The sequence below is a fragment of the Malurus melanocephalus genome, unplaced genomic scaffold, assembly GCF_030028575.1.
Source record: "Malurus melanocephalus ecotype Western Australia unplaced genomic scaffold, MMel_1.1 scaffold_18, whole genome shotgun sequence".
Taxonomy (NCBI): Eukaryota; Metazoa; Chordata; class Aves; order Passeriformes; family Maluridae; genus Malurus; species Malurus melanocephalus.
The window spans coordinates 2,108,248-2,131,441 of record NW_026623250.1 but is presented as its reverse complement, the minus strand read 5'-3'; the positions used below and the strand labels follow the sequence as shown (position 1 = coordinate 2,131,441).

General features: G+C 39.7%; 2 protein-coding genes across 4 annotated transcripts in view; one reads left to right on the top strand and one right to left on the bottom strand.

The window, feature by feature from the left end:
- ERCC8 (ERCC excision repair 8, CSA ubiquitin ligase complex subunit) overlaps positions 1-4,376 on the bottom strand; it is a 72,126-nt gene extending 67,750 nt beyond the window's left edge. For 2 of the 3 annotated variants that reach the window (XM_057389655.1, XM_057389654.1), the window contains exons 1-3: positions 4,259-4,376; positions 2,341-2,436; positions 2,093-2,194 (exon numbers count right to left, since the gene is read on the bottom strand). In XM_057389655.1, the coding sequence (XP_057245638.1) occupies positions 2,093-2,194; positions 2,341-2,436; positions 4,259-4,335 (275 nt within the window). In that variant the 5' untranslated portion in view covers positions 4,336-4,376. Of the gene's footprint in view, positions 1-2,092; positions 2,195-2,340; positions 2,437-4,258 lie in introns of those variants that run through there. The other variant, XM_057389656.1, reaches the window with a different exon arrangement.
- A 90-nt stretch (positions 4,377-4,466) lies between these two features.
- NDUFAF2 (NADH:ubiquinone oxidoreductase complex assembly factor 2) overlaps positions 4,467-23,194 on the top strand; it is a 56,394-nt gene continuing 37,666 nt past the window's right edge. Inside the window, exon 1 of the mRNA XM_057389650.1 lies at positions 4,467-4,733. Coding sequence (XP_057245633.1) covers positions 4,607-4,733 — 127 coding nt within the window. The 5' untranslated portion in view covers positions 4,467-4,606. The remainder of the gene's footprint in view (positions 4,734-23,194) is intronic.

Here is a 23,194-nt window from a genome sequence, read left to right as displayed (position 1 = left end):
TGTTTGTTTTTTGTTTTGTTTTAAATTTATTTTTTATTTGTGATAATGGCCCTAGATTCTAGATGAGAAACACTAGATAAATCACAGCCTACCACAAGAAATTCTCTCTTTTGGTGTTCTAAACTACTGGACCATCAGCAAGCCCAGCTTGGAGTCTATTCAGAAACTGCTTTAAACGGCCTCTAGCAGGAGCTTATTCCTCTCAAGACTAGAACTATGCTCTGCCCTGCAAACTTTGAGGACAAGCAAACTTTCACAGCATGTCAGCACTATATCCTTCAACGATTGGAGCCAGCCAGTCAGAAGGAAAGTGTTTCTTATGAATAAATCCACTTATTAAGTCAGAAACTCTGCTTGAATAATATTCCAAATATCTGAAGCTATATATAGTCTGTAGCCAAATAGTTACAGTAAGTATTTAAAACATACTACGGAGCTTCATGAATACTAGGAATAAATCATTGAGTCAAGAAACCTGCTAAGGTTATTTAAGCCATAATAATCATTAGGCTATAATTTAGAACAGTGTCACACAAAATCTGATTTTACTAATATGATTTATGCCTCAACTGATAAGAAATAAWAAAAAAAAAAATCTATGCAAATTAACACCTACTCAAGAAACTACCAACTAATCATACTCATGAACAGTATCTCCAAGTATGGAATATTTCTACTGACCTAGGTTAACGAGCATATGATTTTAGAAGAGATTTGACCGCTTTAATGCTATCTCTTCTTATCATGAGCTTCTTCAATTTGCTGCATCTGTTTCAGAATTCATTTCAGTTTTGAGATTTGGGGATGTATAGCCACAACATGTTCTTAACTACAATTCAAATTAATTTGTGCAAGAAGCCCAGTCATCAACACTTAGCTAACACAACTGACTTGAGGTAGATTCTGCTCCTACCCATTTGTTGTGATGCATGTTCTATTAGCCATCATTAGTCTTATGGTCCAAGATACTGTTAAAGAATTTTACTGTTACAAATCTGTTCTGCTCTTGTATATCTGACTCATGAAGATTTTGACTATCAGACCTCAAATAATGTGTAGATGGCAAAAAATAAGGGAATATGCAGCTAACAACCTTTTACAAAGTAGAACATATTTTACTGTGAGTCTCAGGTGAAGTTCTAACCAACTGGATAACCCTACTATCCAAATACAAACAARAAAAAAAGCTTTTGCTAGAAGACTTAATGTCTGTAATATATACACTGCCTGCAGGGAAAGCCTGACAAATCAATAAAGGCTTCGAGACTTTATAAAGATTACACACAGAACAGTAGTACCCTGTTCTTTGGAAAAATACATCCAATTCTTTCAGTAACACATCTGTCTTCCTTCAAATGTGGTCTTAAGATGCTCTCTATAAATTTCTTCTGTACCTAGTGAATACTTGATGAACTTAAAATAACTACTAAAAGAAGAAAGAGGGGAAATCAAACTAACAACTGCAAAAATTGGCATTAAATTTTTTTCCTAAATTAAACAGATGAACAGGGTTATGYAGACAATTTTCCTCCTGCTTAAAAGCAAATTTATTCAAATATATGCATTATATGGGGGATAATGAAATATTTTCACAGCAGTACTGAAACTTCTTTCTCAGTTACTGGCATAGAGTCACCAAATTTCAACATGAAATAGCAAGAAAAGTCGTAGTTGAGAAATTATGAGTGGGAGGAAGGTTTGAGGGTTTTTTCCCATCTTCTAATTTTTTTTTTAATATATTTTTATGAAAGTATGAGGTTAGAGTAGTCAGGTTAGGTCTGACTTCTTTTTGTGGTGTCTGCAGGAACATAAGACTCCCTAACTTTAGTTTCCATAGGAGTGCAACTGATATCCTCCATTTTAATTTTTGAAACTACTATAGATTTGCTCTGTACCAGAGCTACTGTACGTATAGCTTCTGCTACTTAACATCTAAGTCCTTACAAAGTTTCTTGCCTTTTTTATATGTCAAAATGCATAACACAACATATCAGCCTGTAAAAATTTCTGGCAGGATTTTCTACAGCCTTTTTTAAGTCTCAGAACACAAGAACTATACCATGTACTTTTAACAGAATTTTGGAGTACTTACCTTCCAACAGAAAAAAGTGCTTTACATGTGTAACTTGGTTTTCTGCTCAAGTTTTCAAGATCATAAAGTACGATAACTCCATCTGATCCACCAGATAACATGCTGAAAATTTTTGAACACAAAAATTACAACACTCATAATCTCAATATRCTCAGTTTAACTGAGTGATCAACAAGAAAACAAATACACAGTACCAAAACATAGTGAATTATTCACATACATTTTTACCAACTGAAGCATGTACTTACTATCTTCCTTCAATAGGCTCAATATCGAGGGTGTTGATACCGCTTCCATGTATTCTTTCGACATCTCTATCCTTATTCAGTTCCAAACTTAGAACCCTAACCGCAAACATGGGAAGAAAGAGACACGAACAACAAGAATAGTTATCAAATGTTACTATGTAGATCTGAACAGCTGAAACCCCAGTTCTGTGCCCCTTCAGTRCATTTAACTCATTCTGGCCATTTTTTTGCAAAACATGACATAGGGATGGAAATAAGTTTTGTGAAGTTGGCAGACCAAAATACTTTGTTGTTTGAAAGGTAAGAGAGAAACAAATATGTAAAACAGGATCAAATAATTAGCAAGACTGCATTCGGAGTCAACAAAAATTAAACAAAACCAAAATTAACAAATTTCACCAAAACTGGAATGAAATTTGCAAAYACTGAGAAAATGAAATATTAACAAGTGTTGCAATCACAACAAGTATAAGCTTCTTTGAAGCTACATCATACAGCATCCTTTCAAGCTCCATCCTGCTTGGAACTACGGACACCTAGTGGACAAATTCATTTAGTTYATAAAGTTTAAAGTATTTCCTTTAATGAAACAAACTTTGTATGCTACATTTTCTGCAACACTAAATAAAAACTAGGTAACCTCCAATAATGAAGCTACCACAGCGTTTTCTGACAGGCAATTCTAATCTTGTATTTTTAAATATGCGAATATTACTAGTCAAAAAWAGAGGGATTCTGCTTCTTTAAATCATACTACCTGACATAAAATGAAGCCTTTCAAGATGATGAGAGCTTCCTACAGCACCATTCTGTACAAACCATTAATAGCAAAAATGTAATTAAGCAAGTAACTGAAAAGCTGYGAGACACAGCGTCAGCTCAAGTGGCAAAAAAAAATCCAGGTGGAATTTTAGGAATCAAAAATCCTCCWGTGGAAATGTTTTAAAACATGACTTCAAAATGCAGCTATAAATTAGAAAAATCTATAGTCTTCATTGGATTKTCAGTCAAAATCAAAAAGTTTAGGAAGGGAAACGCTAAGCAGACAGTTGCCTGAGAAAGCTACAGTCTGTCGGGTGTGCTACCGTTCTTAACACTGAATGCTACATGAGTGCAGAGGGCACAGAAGGACATAAGTGTGCTGTCAAAATACACTCAGAAAGAGACTTCTTCAATTATCAAAATTAACTTCAATTTAAAATATTCATTTTACAATCATACAGCAACATAAAGCCATTAATCACCAACACAGATCCTCCTGATGGAGTTGTGTGAGTGAAGGAACTGAGGTAGGCGTTCTTGKATTTATCTTGAAATGCAGCTGCAGAGTAGATTCTCTGATATGGAAYGAACATTATCACACTATAACCTTTAGCAGGAACGTTAACAAATCTGTCTATGCCACAACTTTCCACAAAAACTGCTGGGAAACTAATGAAACCCCTGCATCTGATTCTCCTTCAACCTGACAAAAGGCCGCGCTTGGGGAAAGGAAGGACGAGCAGATGCAGGCACACGAGCGTTATGAACACCTGTTCCCTCACAAGCGCAGCACAGCCCGCGGAGGAACCGCGCCAACAGCAGGGGCAGTAACAGCGAGCTGCAGGGGATGAGGCATTGCTAACTGCGCTATGCACTCYGCCCAGGGCTGAGCACACCGCACACAAACACCGGGGCAGCCGACCCACGCACGCCACAACCCCACGGGGGGCTCCGAGACGAGGCCGGTGGACGCGGGGAGAAGCTGGGGCGGCTCCCCGGCTCCTCCGCCCCGGGACCCGCGCACAGCGCAGCCCCACACCCCGCCCCGGGCCGCCCCAGCGCGGGTCGGGCCAGGCGAGGCTTCGCGGCAGGGCGGAGCCAGGGGGTGCCCCTCTGGAGCCTCCCCGCRCAGGGACACCCGCCCCGGCCCCGGTACCTCCGGGTGCGCTCGGCCCGGCGCAGCCGCGCGGGGTCATCCAGCCCGGCCTGGCGAGCGGCCATGAGCCCCAACATGGCGGGAGCGCCCGGCCCGCTCCGCGCCGCGCCGCCATCTTGGCGCGGGCGCGGGCGCGATTGGCTGGAGGGGGGCCGGCCCGCGCCAATGGGCAGCGGTGTTGCTGGCGCGCCCGGCGCCCATAGGCGGGATCGGGCCGGGCAGGGCGGCGCTGGAGCCCTCAGCAGGGACGGGAGCGGGACGCGGCGTGTGGGATCCGTGTCCCCGTGTCACCGTGTCCCCGTGTCCCCATGCCCGCTGTCCGCTCTCTGTGAGCGGCGCCATCCCAAAATGAGCCGTGCTTGGCAGGCGCTCCGCGCTTTGCGGCTGCGGCTCATGGGGCCCACCAAGGAGCTGGTGGGCACCGACCAGTTTGGCAACAAGTACTACCGGGTGCCCAAGCACGAGAGCCGCGCAGGTACGCACCGGGCCGGCGAGCCGCGTCCTGCGYTCCTGCATGGCCCCTGAGCCGGGCGCCGCTGTCCGCAGCTGGCGGGGTGGCTGGACGGCGGCTGATCGGTGAAAAGAAGYGGTGGTGCCGAGGGAGTCGAGCGCGGGCCCTTACCGTGCACTGGGAAACATGTGCGGGTTTCTCATTTAGCTAATGCCCTAATGCCAGAAAAACCCTAAAGCCAAAGGAGAGTTTCAGAGCGCAGACTATACTAGGTAGGCAGCAATTATTTGCTCTTCTGGGTAATTCGGAGTGCTTCTGCAAGGGCTAGGGTTCTGAGAAGGGCAATGAAACTGATGAAGAATCTGGAGCACSAGTCTTGTGAGGAGCASCTGAAGGAACTGCGGGTGTTTAGACTGAAGAAAAGGAGGCCCAGGAGAGACCTTAAGGCTCTCCACAACTGCCTGGAAGGCTGTAGCCAGGGGTCGGCCTCAGCCTCATTGAGCCAATGACACCATAAGAGGAAATGGCCTCAAGCTGCRCCAGGGGAGAGTCAGGTTGGAAATCAGGAAGAATTTCTTCCCGGAAAGGGTTGATAAATATTGGAATGGCCTGCCCAGGAGAGTGGTGTGGTCACCATGCTGGAAACTGGTCACAAAACAACTGGACATGGCACTTAGTGCTATGGTTTAGTTGACATGGTAGTGTTTGATTATTGCACATGATTATCTCAGGTTTTTTTCCAACCTAACTGATTGTCATTCTGTGGAAATAATTCTTACTTGTACGTTTATCCCACTCCTGTAGATAAATGCTTTTCTAGGTTTGTGCCTGTGTTCCAGGAGTCAGGATGCCCTTATTCTCTGTGGCTGCCCTATGTAGGCTGCACTATGTATAATTCATGGAAGGGAGGTTCCCTGAAGATGACCAGGTGCCCCTGCTGTATAATGTTTTACAGTCCTCTTTCCTCTCCTTCTCGAGGTCTGATTATCTGCTTGCTATACTCCACATCTTTCATATGACTGCATCAGCTAGAGCATGCTGAGGCTGTGGAGGTTTCTGACTTGGTATTTTTCAGAGCACAAGGAGAAGCAGAAAGTCTGAGACCACACATTTACATAATTAGTACACCTTCTCTTTAGAAACATGTCTGCTTTGGATGTTTTGCCTTCAGAACAGTTCCCCGGACCTGTTTTGCTGTGCAACTTCCTGTCAGTGACTTAAAGCATGTGTCAAATGAGTATCTGGGAAGAAATTGTGAACGCCCTTTTGTCATCGTGTTTTTCCTCAGGGTTAATATGCTGCTGTAGTTAATATTCTTCCAGGTTTTCTTCATYTGGCTTTCAACTTTTGATCTTCTCACGCTGGGATTCATGGTGACTTTGAGGAGTGTACAAAAGGTTTTGTCTTTTAGCAACAAGGAACAGTGAAAGTTAGAGTTCTCTGTGATTGCTGAAGTGTCAGTCCCTATTCACCAGTCAAAAACTACTTCTGTGAGAAATACTGGTAATTTTTTTCTTGGTATTTGAATTCATGCTGAAATCCCTTTCACCATGAAAGCCCACTGCTACAACTTTAAGGTTTATCTCTGTATTTGGAATTGTAGTTATAGTGCCAGTAGAAGGACAGCGAGGTGAAACAGCCATTGAACTCTACAGGAGCACAGGCTCTTAAAATCAGCAATGAATTGAAATAGATCTAAGACTACATTGTGGTAGCCTTTGTGTCTCCCAATTTTTCTTCAGATGTACTCTAAGAATACTGAGAATTATTGCATTCTAGAGCTGAAGTTGCTCTGATGTTGCTTTAGGCGGGAGGGCTGGCTCTAAAATGATCTGCAGTTGCAGCTCTGCCTGAAGTCCCTGAGAGCAGCACTGATGTGAATCTTAAGGCTCTTTCACGTAAAGTCTGTTTTAATGATACAGGTGACACAATGCAGGTTTTCTGAACCATCAGTTCAGTTTCGCTCTCATTCTTCTCTTCTGCTWATTTAACTTTCTTTCTCTTGATATATTGAAAATTCTACAGAACCAGCTTGCACTGACACAGTTTTACTGCCACCAAAAGGGAGAGATCTTCTCTTTCCTCTGTTTTCTTCCTCACTACTGATAATTTTTCAGTTACTTATTTGATGTTGAAAATAGTTTTCTCCTTCCTGCAGAAAACTTTAATAATATAATAAAATGACTGATGAAGAATAAATTGCAAGCTAGAAATGACACGGAGTGGGGAATGAAGAGGACAAGCTGTTATATAGCATGAGGTTCTGCAAGATATCTTGAAAGAAAATGAAAAACTAGAACTTTTATGAAGTGTCTAATAATTCTTAACCATACTTACCTGTGTTTTTCTACTAGTTTATCATTAAGCTTTTTAATTTCTCTGGTTTGATCCAGTCAATATAATCTGGAAAAAGAGTGTATTAAAAAGCAGAATAAGAAACCTGGCAAAGGGCTAATGTTTAATTCACACTTCCGTTCTTCTCTTCCATCTTTGGCATCAAATTAAGAGAAGGCCTTTTATMCTTCAGCTATACAAACTGAAATTTGACATATTGAAAAATAAGCTCACATCTTCCATGTGATCATTCACAGTCAGTAATTTTTCCTTATTGTTTTTTTTATTTAAGTAGAGAACAGGAGGTTCCATAGGAGAGGGAACCTCTCCTATTTTCATATGGAAAATACTACTGCTATGATTTTATGAAAATAASTGTGAAAAATCTGTGTATTTTTGTATATTTGTCACTGTGCTTTAGATGATCTTAAAAAAACCTTGATCCCACAGCATCAGCAGAATGCCAGAAGTCTAAAAGAAGTAAGGATGACTTCCACTAACCAGAAAATGTTGGTGATTTTTTTAAATTAARCTGTTCAGATGTTGTTTTATATACCATTGATTTGTTTTGTGTTCTATAGTACTGGACAGCTGCTTGACCATGAGATGTGGGTTTTAACAGTCATTAAGGAGAGACATAAATAAGTAGAATGTAAACACTGTCAGGCTTCAAAAAAATCAGAAAACAGATGATAGGAAATACCCTGTGAACATCTTAAAATAAATTAGTGAAAACTTACATAGGACAACTCATAGCTGTACCTCTTCTAGCAGTTAAAGGAAGAGTACAAATTACCCCAATGAGGATGAAGACCAGGAAGCATAGCAATAAATTAACTGAGCTAAATAATAAGTTTTTAGTGACTACAAAATCAAAACTAAACCCTCCATGAGTCATGGTAACTGGTATGCGTGCTGGAAAAAATAGAGGAACAAGTAATTTCACAAGTATATTCACAAGTATATTCACAAGGTAGTGAGTGAAAACTGATATGAAATTGTTTGTATTTTTTTTTCTGTTTGGACAATACATCAATGTTTTTTTGACCTTTTTGTGTGCAAAATTTAAGAATATGGACTATGAATTTGCTGTGTAGGTGTGTAGCAGATTAGCAATGATTCTTGAATAGTCTGAAATGCTGCTCTGTCAGATACAAGGGAATCTGCTGTCTGCCTGTTGAAGGTAGAACTACTGCACTTTTTTATGAGGCATTTGGATAAGAACAATRAAGTATTTTTATTACATTTGCAGGTCAAACTCTGTGAGAGAAAGTGAGCAGTAGTTGTGAGCCTCTCACCACAGGTCACTGTCAAACTGTCATACAATTCAGCTAGGGAACCAGCTGGGATCAAGACATACATATTTATCAGGAAAGCATATAATATATTAGGGTTACAGGTTAGAAGGTTCCAAGAACATGGATCTACACAACTGTTTCTCTAGTACAGCTTCTTTCAAAGTATTTTGCTATTGCAAATTTCATTTCTGTGACATCTTAATTTTGATGCCCATTTTCTTTTTCAGCTGACAAACTTACCATCCACTTCTCTTACAAAATTAACTTCCTTGTGAGTGTTCATTATTGTCTTAAGATACAGTTTTCCCTGACCTTTGCTGTACTTGGATGTAGGAGATTCTATGTTTATTGAATTTCCCCAGCTACTGGTGACTCATTTCCACTGTAATTTGTCTTTACTTCTGTGGATTGCCATCCTTGCCGTGTCAATATAGAAAAGATAGGTTTTGTCTATTCCAGAGCAGGAGAGTATGCCAGTTCTGCCTCCGGCTTATGGCTGAGGACAAAATTAATKCTGAGACTAGGGAAGCGATTACAGATCGTTGCACCCACTGCCTTGGGTGGTGGTAACTGTCTCTCACAATGTTTTTAAACAGTGTTCTGTGCTGGTCACACTTGTCATTTGTGGGCTTTAAAAACTTTGTGAAGAAGTCTAAAGAGATGGATGGCAAAGGTAGTAGAAATGAATTGAGGTCTATAGAAGTTAAAATGTACACAGAAAATTTCTGATGGTCATTTTTTTAAAAGAAGCCAGGAATTTAAAAGTTCTGAGGAAGCAATACTCTCTTTTTAAGTTGAACTTAAAAGTTCAACATWATTTGTTGAACATTAGGAAGATCTGTAGCATATATAATTCATAGCTCACCTGGTTGCTAGCCATATAGAGATCAGTGCAGGATGGGAACAACTCTGGAAAAAAAATGAGTTGTAGAGGAAACCAGTGAGCTGTTGTGTGCAGGTTTCACTGCAAGGTCTTTGCASTATGCCTGCACTGTGCTTTGCTGTCTGCCCTATGGATTTTGGGAGGACTGAATAGCACAGTACCAGGCCTGATGTGCTTGATTCTGTTGTACTGGATCAAATATTGCATAAAGAGAGTGCAAAGCAGATAGGTCTTGCTTTATCTCTCTTGACTTAGACAGCCTAGGTCTATCAGAACAGTCTGGGCTTTGTTTCAGACCAGCACAGAGATCCCACCTTAAGTTTGAGGTGAGAGCAGATAGCATAGGTAGTATCTATGCCACCTTCTGCTTCAATCAAAAGTCACCTGATACCTTTCTTTTGGCCTGTGTTGGTTTTGGCAGGGGTTTGGAAYAGAAATAATGGAGTTTGTGATGCAAAGAATTCATGTGTCTTTTTTGTCAGTTGTGAACTGTGCTCTTTTGCACTTAATCCACGGTCCTGGAAACTCTTGGAATGAGAGGCCTTCCCTGTAGAAGGGAGTAATAGGAGTAGGGCAATGTATGCAAGTGTTTAATGTTGAGTTTTAACTGGTTCATGTTGAATTTCCTTACACTTCCACCATCAGTGATTCAGAGAGTTTACTTCATATTAGTCTGTTTTCCAGGATTAAGTGTCTGAAATATATGCTGCAGGTATAGCTTTCACATTACCATGGCACCTAATATGCTRTTATTTTTTGAAGTGCTTTATAAATGAGGATTTCTTGTTAAGAAAAGCAAGTTATACACCCAAAAACTGCTTTGAGATCTAAATCAACACATAGTAAATAAAAGCAACACAGGATTAACTACAGAACTACGCTTGCTTTAATTCAAKTTACTACAGTAGATGTAGTCTCACCAAGACCCTAAGCTCTTGGATGTCCAGGTTGAACTCAAGATATAGCAACTGCACCCTGAGACCACCTTTACCTCTTTGTCATCATAGGAAATTTACCTTGCATTCCTGATTTTGACTGAATGATTAGGTTCTTAGAAGAGCCAGCAACTTGAACAAGTTTTGTTGTGATGTAGGGAATCATTGTGGAGATTAAAGAAGTGTCAGTGATGTGCAAGTGCTGATTTTGACATATGTCTTGCCTTCATTCACAGTGTCCTAATGAGTAATAGCAAAAAGATACGAGTTTGCAAGAGTGTTTTAATTCTCCTGGGTGAATACAGAAAGGATTGGCATTTTGGAGAGGAAGGGAAAAAAAGATGTTAAATAATGTTGTTTCAGTCTGGTTGCTGTATTACTCTTGAAAGAGAGAAAGTGAATGTTTAAAGTCCCTTGACTGTAAGAATAAGAAGTCATTAGATTCAGTAAAGAAAGTAATGGCTAGAAATCAAAGAAGTGTAATGAAAAAAATTGAGTGCCAATATAGTGGGAAAAGATCCTAAGAAAGTGATTGTACTGTCAACAGGAATATGGRAGAATTCAAAATTAGAATAGTTAATTTCCTGAAGACATGATACCTGAGACAAGGTACATTGTCTAATGTTTATCATCAAGAACTTTTCAAATAGAGAAAAACTATCAGTTTCAAAGTCAGGTCAGACCTTCAACAACATAGTAAGATAGGCTTATTTGAATATAAAGATGGTTCTGTACTTAATGACATTCTGTAAGTGGTGCAAGATTGTCCTAAAGTGATGACAGTGATAAAATAGTACAGCTACACCAAGCTGATASGAGAGGAGCAACCAGCATAACTCATTAACTCTTGAGATGTCTCTTCAGTTGGTTGTGATAAAAGATGGGAAATAGATGATTGATTAATAGTGACTGATGGCTCATTTTGGTATCTTGGACAAGTATTTCACTAAACAGACTARGTTTATCAATATAAGTAATTTATTTTTCTTATTATATAGCATACTGCCAGGGCATTGCCATAACTTTGGTGCATGATTAATTGTTCTTGCAGTAGAACATAGAGTGGTACTTAGAGTGTTCCAATACTTCTAATTGAAAAACAAATTCCTCATGCAATTTCATGCATTTATTACAGCCAAGTATATTTTCCTGTAGATAGCTGATTCCATTTTCCATCGAAAATGGTTTATGAAGACCAATTTATTTTACAAATACAGGAAGAGGCCCTAAATGCTTAAAGTCTGGTATATAACTTCTTTTTCAAAAAGCTGATAATTGAGCAGCTTATATTTAAACCTTTTCAATATCTTCATTTATAGTCTTATCTGTTATAATGATTAAATTAAAATGAGCACTGTAAAGTACCAGCATATGCAAATTGTTACAAGAACAATGGCTCATCATCGAGAGGCCTATTTCATCAAGAGATTACAGTTTTTTTTATTGAAGACTAGACTGAAACTTTCCTGTAAAGCTTTATGATGAATAGGAGAGGGTGGAAGGAGCAATAAATCTCCAAAGCATATCTTGAGAGAAAAAAGTTAAACGGGGTTTTTTTGACTCTGAGGAAGAAACGGAAACTGATTCTGATTTTCTAAGGTATTTGTAAGCTGATCATCAAGAATTGCAKATAATTGTATGTAATATTACTGAACATAAAAAATAGTTTTGCAAGCTAATTTTTCAGTGTTAGTGGAAAGCTAATAAATTTTAGTTTTACATGTCTAATATTAAGGTACTAACTAATAAAACACAGAATTTGAATATAGAAATCAATAGAAATAATTAATTTCTATTCCTGTTCATTAATAGAAAACAAAATTCTAGAAGATTTAATTATCTTGGTTATGAAAATTAGTCTGGATAAAATGTGAGGGTTTTTTTTTTCCCCAGATACAGACTCTCACACCAACAATACCAGGCAGTTAGAGGTTTGTCCAGGTGGTGGCAACGTTGTTTCAAGAACAGCATCCTGACAGCTCACTTAGTATTCCTTTCTGGAGAGGTTATAGAAKGAAGAAACATAGTTCTAAAATAATTATGTGTATGTATGTTTACACAGAAACAAAACTTGCACTGCGGACTGCTAATTTCTAGGACAGTAATTCTGAAATCACAAAACAGCTTTTCAGCCTGGGTGATACATTGCATAGCAAAGCAGTTACCCTTTAAAGAGCTCATTGCAATTAAAAAARCATTACTGTTTGAAAAATCCATGTTTGTTTGCAGTGATATAGACTAATAAAGTATGAAAAAGACTTCAGAGTTCATTTAGTATAACCTTTGRCCAACACTACCATGTCAGCTAAACTGTAGCACTAAGTGCCACATCCAGTTCCAGGGATGGYGACTACACCACCTCCAYGGGCAGCCCATTTCACTGTTTAACAGCCCTTTCTGTGAAGAAATTCTTCCTGATGTCCAACCTGAACCTCMCCTGCTGCAGCTTTAGGCCATTTCCTCTTGTCCAGTCATGGGCTGCCTGGGAGAAGAGACCAACCCCCAGCTGGCCACAGCCTCCTCTCAGGCAGCTCTACAGAGCAATGAGGTCACTCTGAGCCTCCTTTTCTCCAGGCTGAACACCCCCAGCTCCCTCAGCTGCTCCTCACAGGATTTGTGCTCCAGACCCTTCCCCAGCTCCGTTGCCNGAAGAAATTCTTCCTGATGTCCAGCAGGAACCTCTCCTGGTACAGCTTTAGGCCATTTTCTCTCATCCTGTCACTACTTGCCTGGGAGAAGAGACCAACCCCCACCTGTCCACAGCCTCCTTCCAGGCAGCTGTAGAGGAGCCATGAGGTCACTCTGAGCCTCCTTTTCTCCAGGCTGAACACCCCCAGCTCCCTCAGCTGCTCCTCACACGATTTGTGCTCCAGACCCTTCCCCAGCTCCGTTGCCCTTCTCTGGACTCGCTGCAGCCCCTCAGTTCCTTCCTGCAGGGAGGGGCTCAGAACTGGACACAGCCCTCGAGGTGTGGCCTCAGCARTGCCCAGGACAGGGGGACAATCCCTGCCCTGCTCCTGCTGGCCACACCATTGCTGATCCAGGCCAGGATGCCATTGGCCTTCTTGGCCACCTGGGCACACCCTGGCTCATGTTCAGCTGCTGTCACAGCACCCCCAGGTCCTTTTCCTGTGGGCAGCTTTCCAGCCACTCTGCCCCAGCCTGTGGCACTGCCTGGGGTTGTTTKGACCCCAGGGCAGGACCCGGCCCTGGCCCTTGTTGAATCTCACCCCACTGGGCTCAGCCCATGGATCCAGCCTGTCCAGAGCCCTCCAGCAGATAAAGCTGCTACCCAGCATGGTGTCATCTGCTGACTTRCTGATAGTACRTTTAATCCCCTCATTGCAGTCATCAATAAAGATACTGAACATGACTGAGCCTTGGGGAATCCCATCGTGGAGGATGTAATTCCATTCACCACCACTCTCTGGRCTTAGCTGTCCAGACAGTTTTTACCAAGATGAGTGCACCTGTCCTAGCCATAGGCTGCTAGTGCATCCAGGACATTGCCATTGGAGACTCTACTGAAGGCTTTACTGAAGTGTGAGTAGGCAACATCCACAGCCTTTCCCYCACCCAATAATCAGCTCACCAGATCATAAAAGGAAATGAGATTGGTCAAGCAGGACCTGCTCCTGAATTCATGCTGGCTAGGCCTGATCCCCTGGTTATCCTGTATGTGCCGCATGAGGGCACTCGTGATAATCTGTTCCCTGTGCTTTTCTTTTAGCTGCCAGAACCAAACTGGCAAGAGGTATGGTATGTTAATCTCTCTGGCTTGAAAAACCAGGAATAGCATTAAGTAGTCATATGGACAGACAGTAACTTGCATATTATCTGGCCGTTGCTGCAGCCAGGTTTGATCTTCAGTTTGTTTATTGGTATTAAATAGATGCTGATCTTGTTGAATTCTGCCTACTAGTATTAACATTCATGTCCTGTACATTTTAAAGTTAATTATTGGATGTTTGGCTTGAAAAGCTGTTTCTTTCAGTAGAGGTGTGTGAGGAAGTAATGGTTTGCATGGGTATTTCTTTTTTAGGTCTCTTTGATTCAGATAGTAAAAAAAAAAATTAACATTTCCTTGTGCTAATAGCTTTCTTCAGTGTATAGAGAAAAAATGGTGTAGTGTTAGAAGCATAGGTGTTTTTAATAGATGGAAAAATCTTACCACAGTTTTTTAATCATGTGGAACACCTGACACCTGCAGAGAGTAACAGGGCTGAGTGTGATGCAAACATGATCATTTTATCAATCATGATTGTTGGCGCATCATCCTGCCTTCTTTATGACTAAATTCCATGCCTTTTAGTTTTGATACTCTGTAATACATGGAGCATTCACCTTTTCTGGTTCCAAAGAAGGAAAAAAAAATCTAGCATTAATGTGCATAAACAGAACAAATCACCTACTCTGTGTAAAGTTCTAGGTTTGAAATTGTGTTGGGAAATGAAAGAACAGATTTTACAGAAGGTTTTACAGATTTTACAGATATGTCAGTAGCAGGTGCAGGGAGAACTTTTTCTAATATGTCTGTATAATTAATTTCAGGGCATTATTTACATGAATTTGGGTAAATAAGATTATAAATATTTGTGATTTGTCACACAATACGTGTGTGCTTTGTCACGTGTGGATCTGATGTAAAAATTTTCAGTGTCCATTTTTTGCTGCTATCCAATTGGGTGTGTCATTTTTAGGAATTGTTTGTTATTGTAAAATTAGACTATAAATAAAATTAAGCATTTAAATGAAAAGTGGTGGGGCTACAATGTCATTTAAAAAAGAAGATAAAATAAAATGACAAAGAACACAAAGAGCTTAACAAAAGAGTGCAGTTGAGAAACTGTAGTAGAAGAGATTAAAAGGAGCTGAATAAGGTTGATGTGCTACCCTGTGAGGCAACTGTAACTTTCAGGATCTCCGGTAGAATAGAGGAAACAGTAAATAATGAAGTCTGGCTTCTGCTTTTTGCAATAAGTTTATTTTGTTCTTTATATATCTTTAAAATACCAAATAAAGTTTCTGTCATCCGAGGCTTTATTGTTTAAAGTTCAGATTTGCAGATACAAGAACTGATTTGCTGGAGAGGGAAGAATCTGTTTCCTTCTCAGGCTCTGGGTACTGAGGTTGCACAGAAAGGACAAACATCGAGATGAGTGTGACAGGTTGAGGGTGTAGAAATCATGAAGTTAGGAGGCGAGATCTTGTAAATTTCCCTTGTTTATGGACGTGTGTGTGAAGTACGATGTATGTCATCCTTTATGTGARGGACTGATTTGACTAGTCTCTTTCATCTGCATGATCTGGAGACACCGTCAGCAGGAACTGCAGTATGAAATCTGGAAGATGTCAAAGAAAGGATGGATTCTGGCTGACTTCTCTAGGCATTGGTCAGGGCTGTAGGAACTGCAAATGTCGCAAGCTTTGGAATTATGAAGCTCATGTACTGATTGATACTTTGTGTCTGTAAGTGGGGTAGCAGATTCCAGGATAAAGAGAAGTTAGTCCAGAAAACTGAACAGGAAGATAGAAGGGGAAGATACATGGCCGTATGCAGAACCTAACATTATTGAATAAGTTACATTTCTTCAAGAAAAGCAGTGGAGGAAGATGTTGGAAAATCCTTTTAACTTTAGCACAGTAATGTATGACCCCTATAATCGTGGTTAATGCTTATTTTGTACCATAAAGTGCTTAGTACAAATGCCAGAGGTCAATGTGGCCTTGTGCTAACTGCCTGTTGTGACTAGCAAGTCTTGTGACAGYTAATGCTTCATTGTTAATTTATATTAGTGATTAATATGTACTAGTTGTTGTCTTAGTTTTGAGAACAGAGATAGAGTGCTGGAGTAAAGAATGATAAGAGAAGTGCATCATGACCTGATCACATATTTGAGATCCTCTCAAGGAAAAAAGATTCATCAGAAGATCCAAGACCATAGAAGGGAATTTTGAGGAATGGGGTGTTCTGAAATGACCACAAAAGACCCTTAAAAGCCAAATAAGTTTGTACTACAGGGGAATCTCTGTTTTGGCTCCTGGAGCACCTTCTCACCCTCATTCTTTGCTTTCTTCTGGTGCCTGCAGAGTTTTAGCTCTCACATATTCTCACTCTGGCTGCAATTTCATCTGTGCAATAACTTTCTTTCACTTCGTAAGTGCATTAAACCAGTGGTGCCACCACTGTTGCTGATGGACTTGGCCTTGGCCAGTGGTGGGTCTGTCCTGGAGCCRTCTGGCATTGCCTCTGTCAGACATGGGGAAGCTTCTTGCAGTTTCTCAGGGAAGAGAAGCTCACTGTAGCCACTCCCTCCACTACCAGAACCTGGCTAGTATATTAAGGTATAGCAGTGACTCATTATTATGGTCTAGAATACTTCAATTTAACAGTTGTAACAGGAAGATATCCTGTGTAATGAAGAAATTCAGAGAAGTTAATTGAGCTCTTTCGTACCACAGCAGTCAAGGTGAAGGTTCTGCCTGAATCAGGCAGAATTTGTCCAGGAGTATAGTTCATGTTTGATTCATATAAAGRTTAAGTATGGAAGTTGATAAGTAAATTTACTGCTGCATTGTTAAACTTAAGTGAGCTGAATATTGATATTGTTTCTCTGAATGTACAGTGCATAAGAGAAGAATTCAAAGTCTCATCTTAATTCAGTGTCTTCATCACAATAAATTGATACTAAGAGAAGACCGCTGGCTGCTTCTGCTGCTGCTCCTGTAATGCAGACTGACTGATTAGGAGTTGAGGAAAGGGGAAATAAAGTTCCCAGGCACTCAAAATGGCAAAATCTGTGTTTTTCAGCTGGACTGTTGGCAGTTAACTGCAGCAGATGCATCCAGTAACAGGTTACTAAGGGAACACTGGCTGCTCCCATGACCAAAAAAGATTTAATTTGTAAAGAAAAACAGTTGCTAACAGTAGCAATTACGTGTGGGGAGGAAAAAGACCCACAAAACCATGGGCAATTTTAAAAGACTTTGCAGTGAAGGATAGTAGATGTTGTCTCCTTGATGGTCCTGCACTCTCACTCCAAGTGGTCCTTGCTACTACTTTTTCAGACCAGCATGTGGCCAGGCATAGCAAGTTTAGTATTAGCTTAATGTTTGTATCTAGCAGCTTTCCCTGCTCCCCTRTCAACAAGCCCTCATTTTGTGTTGAAAGAAACTAAAAACCAGATAAGCCTGCTTCATGCACAATAGCTTCTTGCTGTGTGAGAGTTGTGAAGGGTTCAGGCAGAGCCTGAGAGAAGCAGGAGAGAAGCCTCAGAGCTGGTTATTACCAGGAGACTGCAAATGCTGTTTAAATGTGCCTGAGAAGTGCTAGAGTTGATGTTTAGCCATCAGATCTTAAATACTTRTACTTCAGAAGTGATGGCTTTTCTGTGTGTATTAGTTACAGTGCTGGTTAGTGTAATCATCACAATATTGAAACAACTAAAGGTTATTCTAAGCTTAAGGTGAACTGTTTCTCCAGAAACTTTTCAAAAAGTTTGAACTGGTATCAACAGCCTCTAATTGTGAATTTATGGATGTTTCAGAAATAGTGGTACAATTTTCATAAGCAGTTGTAATGTAGGTTTTCCTATTTTGAGTCAGTCAGGAAATGTTAGTTAATAAATGATGTCTTGATTATAGTCAGAATCATCTTTATGCCTTCTCTTTTACTACATCAGGTTTTCAAAATTCAGGCTTTGAATGTTTTTCCATAGGAAATGAGATTAAACTTATTCTTTCAAATTCAATGACTGAATATCTATTGTCTTCCAGAATTTCACTTTTCTTTTTGCCATTTTTGCAAAATACCTACTGAGAGAGTTCTGTATTTAAGTGGCTAATTTAATGCATTTGGTGTGTTTTGGTGTTTAAACCAATATATAAACACAAAATGTAAACACTTGATCTAGGCAATATGATAGAAACACTGGACTCTAAAACTGCCAAAAATTAAATGGCTAATGGTTCCATTTTCTGCAAAACTGCTTGGCTATAGTAAAATTATCATCCATATTTATTTGTGTGATATAGTAAATCTCTGATCTGAGAGTTGGTAGAATCTAGTATTTCTGCCAAAAAAARCAGAGTGGTCCTTTTCCTCCCTCTGCCTGCTCATGTCTGCCTTCTAAYACTCGCTACAAGTGTTTGTGCAGCCTTCTGCTTTTTTCTTTCAGCAAGAGAAATTACTTGGTCTGGCTCATGGCAAAAGCTATGTAAAGGAGCTAAAAAGCATCCAGGGATGAGAACAGTCCAGGTTGGCTATTTTCTGTGACTCCTCTAGTTTGAAATGCTAGTTGATCTACTAATCCAGGCAATTCTAGTAATTCTAAAGAATCAAAGGCTRTATTTTTACCTGTCTGGGGAAATTTGCAAGTACTGGTATTGTTTTTCTTAGTTCCTATTTGTAATGGCAATAGAACTTTGCCACTCTTGTGTAAAACGATAATYTAAGTTAAACCTATTGTTATAATGTCATGTTTTATAAAATAAACAAAAGAGTCGTTTTAGAAATAAGTTGTGATTATTATCTTCTGTTTGGGATTATTTTTTATTACTCAATGTAATAGTTTGTATCTCTGTAACAGTTACTTCAGATGGAAAYTGAGACATTTTTCCATGCTACTACAATGCGTGTGATATTTCTATGTGGATATTTTCTAATTTCTAAGGAAAAAAGTTTTCTTAATCTATTCCTGATTTGAGAACCAAGAATGCTGTATCCATAAGCATTGACCTTTGTTCAGTATAATGTCCCAAAACTTGCTTGGTTGTTTATGAAATCAGCTGGTTCTGTGACATTTTCATCATCTCAGATTGAAAAGACATGCTATGTAAGCAGCTTCTGAGCCAGAGCTGGAAAATGGACAGTTCTGGATTTGTGTCTGACCCAGATATGTAATAGCTRGGGAAAATGTCCAAAAACTGGAGCCAGAATCTCTTGTGAACATGAAGGTKAAATGAGGTTGACCCTGTTGATTAACATGAGTTTGTCATTGATGAAAAGGAGAGATCTCATTCATTCTTCACCTTTTCTCCTTCAAGCTGACAGTAGCATTCATGAGACTGTTGCTGTGCTACTTTATTTCAGCTGAGTAAGTTGAACATGTCCCATGAGTTATGAAGGTAGGACAAAGAAAGAGGGTGGAACCTTTGAGCTAAAAGTGAAGTAGGAGATTGGTGACTCTGAGTGGAGGAACCTGGAAGACTACCAGGGGAACACATGCTCCTTATGTAGCTTACTCCTTGGTGCTCCTATAGGATTACTGATGAGATTCTGGTTTTTGTATTGTGTTAAATTACAATATTATGAGAAAGAAGTGGTAGTATTTGCTGAAATAGGAAGTACAATATGATTTGTTGCTATGATCACAGGATTTTGGCAGGTGTATTAAACAGTTTTTCAGTTCTGGAAGGAGCCATTTAACCCTGTCACCAGCAGAGAAGGTTATAAAATTGAKTACTTTAACAAGCTTTATAGAAACTTTCTGCCAGTGGAATCCCTACTGAAAGGACTGTTTAATCTGTGCACAGCCTGTAYAATGGTAGGGTAATGCTTCTTAGGAGTTCTTTGTCCATTCCAGAGCAGGACTCTCCTCTGAGAGCGGGGAATAATAACGAAGACACATTCACTTGCAGATTGTATTAATTTTTAGACGTTTGCAACAGGCACGGTGTTCCCAAATGCAACTAGCTCTATCCTATGAAACAGAATGTAGGTATTYGGAAAGAGGTGTAAGTAATTAATTTCTGGAGTAATTAATTGGTTAACTGATTTTTCCTGCTCTGTTGCTTCTGTGTATCAAGACAGTTCAGTGCAATCCATAAGCCTGATTCTTCCATGTCTTTGGTTGTTCACATCTTCTCCTCAGTAAAAGAAAGGTGGCTCATCCAAATCAGAGTTAGAGGCCTTGAATGCATAATCATACCAGCCTACCAAAATAGTTTCAATGTACCAGTAAACCAACAAGAAAGATGCTCGTTCTGTCAGTCACAAGTTGTTGTATATTAGATTTGCTTTACTAATTTGAGGTAGCTGGTTAGCAGGCAGTTGAAGTAAAGAAATAAGCGGGTGTTACTCAAGCACCTTGGAGCCATTTACAATTGCATCTAAAAAAGAGGGCTTCAGCCAGTTATACATCCTGACCTACCTCYTGAGTGACAGCCTGGCACTCTCTCTTACTGTCTGCTTTTTACAAATTATGGCTGCATCTCTGAACTTGTACAGTAGCCTTTTGCATGAAGGCTAGTCACCAAATTATCTTGTAGTAAGATGCATTTGTAAGTTATTGAAGTATATAAGATATGAGAGCTTTTAATATGAATTACTATCTCATTACCCAAAAAGTCAGCATTGAAGACTGCATTGAATTTTACTGTGTGACTGATTAGCTGCAGGTATTGTTTAGTTAGCTATGAGAGRGAGTCACCTTATCACAACCAGTGTGGTTTTGGGGGAGAGACAGACRAAGGACAAACACTCATGTTGTTCTACTCAACAGAAAATGTAGATCTCTATGATTCTGTTGTTCTGGCTGTCCAATCTAAAAGATGATCCAAGTTTTCACCCTTAGGGCCTACGGCTATGAAAATCTTACTGCAATTGTTCATGGACTGTACCATGAAGAACTGTAGGAAAGTACAGATGCGCTTTCTTGAGTTTCCCACCTTGTTTTTARTGGTTTAACCCAGTCAGCCACCAAGCCACATGCAGCTGCTTGCTCATTCCCCCACCRGTGGGATCAGGGTAAGAACTGGAAGGTTAAAAGCTGGAAAACTTGGGGGTTGAGGTAAAGTCAGTTTAATAGGGAAAGCAAAAGCCATGTATACAAGAAAATCAATCATCCACAAGAGAGCAGCATAATGGTTATTGAGAAAGATAAATGCCTTCACTCCAAATGTTCCYCCTGCTTCTTTTTGCCCTCTCTTTGTTTACTGAGCATGATGTCATGTGGTCTGGTTAGYTGGGGTCACCTGTCCTGGCTGTCTCCTCCCAGCCTCCCAGGTACCCCTGGTCTCCTGGCCAGTGTGGCAGTACACCAGAACTGGTGTAGAGAAGCAGAAAAGGCCTTGCCTCTGTGTACACCCTGCTCAGCAATAACAAAAACATCTCTGTATTATCAACCCTATGATCAGCACAAATCCCAAACACAGCCATRTACCAGCCACTGTGAAGAAAATTACTTCTATTCCAGCCAAAACCAGCACAAGGCTACTAAGTTGATTATAGGCATCTTTACTCATACACTGACATTGCTTAATGTAGTGCAGTAACAGTGATGCTTCCTTGTCATTTTTCTGGCAGCCTCCTTTACTCTATCTTTCTCCSTTTATGTGTTTAAAAAATAACAAACAAAGCATGTTAGGAAATCTCAAATATTTCACTTCCTCCTTACTGCAATTGCAGTATCTGTAGAGGCCTGTTGTCTATCTTCCATATTCTATCAAACAAAAAAAAAAACTGGAAAAGAGGCACCTTTTTCTCAAACTAGAATAAAAAGAATTAGATTAGAAGAATAATGAATTTCAATTGCTGCTGGCAAAATGTATTTATTTACAYTTATTTCAATTTTTTGATGTTACAGTGGGAAAATACCTGCTGTAGGACTGCTTCCAAATTTGCTGTACTGCTGGGCAAAGAACAAGAGCCATCTCTACTTTTATTTTGTCTTTCTGAATGTTGCAGCACAATTTCTCCCATCTGTATTCTTTAAGTTTGTTTTCAGATTTTTGTTATGCTTAWGAGCCGCAGCAGTGTCTTACATCTCTCATACCTGCTTGGTCATTGGAAAGATAACCTTTATCCAAGGTGTTTAAAGTTGATGTCTAAGAAGGGTACTGTAGATAAATATGGATAGTAATGGCCATCCTTAGCAACAATGCGACCCACTCATGCTATAATTCTTATACTTTATGTCAGGTAAAGKAAAATTTTGAAATTAGTTTGTGGATATTCATGGAATTCTTCCATTCAGTGAAGGTGACAAAATAAATTTATCTTGATTGATGCAGACCCATATGTACTGGAGTCTACCTGTCTCAGGCTATGGAAGGGGGTTTCCCCCCCCCACCCCCCAAATTAACTCACAGTGCATGAATGTCTGTTTTTCTTTAATATTTAGTTTAAGTATTGCATAAATGTGTAATGTGATATGATAATGTCAGCTTAATTTCTACTSCACTGATTGTTTTTGGGATGGTGCACCTCTTAGAAGGCAGTTCAATTTCAGTTTAATTTGAATTGTATTTTAAATATTGGTCCAATTAACAAGCAATGRGAAATTCCATATATTCAGTTGTGTAGAAGAATGTTTAATCTCTGAAGCACATTATTATATGTAAAACTGACTGCATAATCTGTGTGTTTTGTACTCTTAAAATTTTATTTATACTAAGTAGTAATTTTATTTATACTAAGTATACTAAATAGGTCAGTTTTAAATATAAAATCACTTCTTTTTTAATCAAAAATGTACCAAATTACATTTTTGATTAAAAAAGAAGTGATTTTATATTTAAAACTGACCTATTTCAAATTATGACATTCTTTTTCTGTCACTTCTGTGGCCCTGCAGTGGCCACACAAATTATGATATGTATGCAGTATTCACTAGATTTTTTACCTACCTCTCCCTCATACCCTCAAGCTGTGAAAAGTATAGCAGCCACTGTGTGTGATTTTAGTAACAATTCACAAGTAGCAATAACRTTTTACTCCTTTTGACTACCCGGCTCATCTGCAGCTGGTGTATCTCTGAATAGCTGCGCACGCCCCTTTTTCTCAGGGTTGTTTCCCAAGGCATGTTCTGTCATTTGCCTCCTGTTGTGCTGAAAGAGCCAGCAGAGGGTGAAGGCAATATTTCTGTGAATTTAGAAAATTTTGTGTTCTTAGATAGAAGTTTGTAATTCGCTTAGTATTGCTTTGTTTTGAGTCTGTTCAAAAGGCATCCAGATTTATTTTTGAAGAGCTGTCAGCAGACCGAAACTTTTATCTTATGTTACTGTAATTAAAGTTCACACAGTAGGTTAAATCAT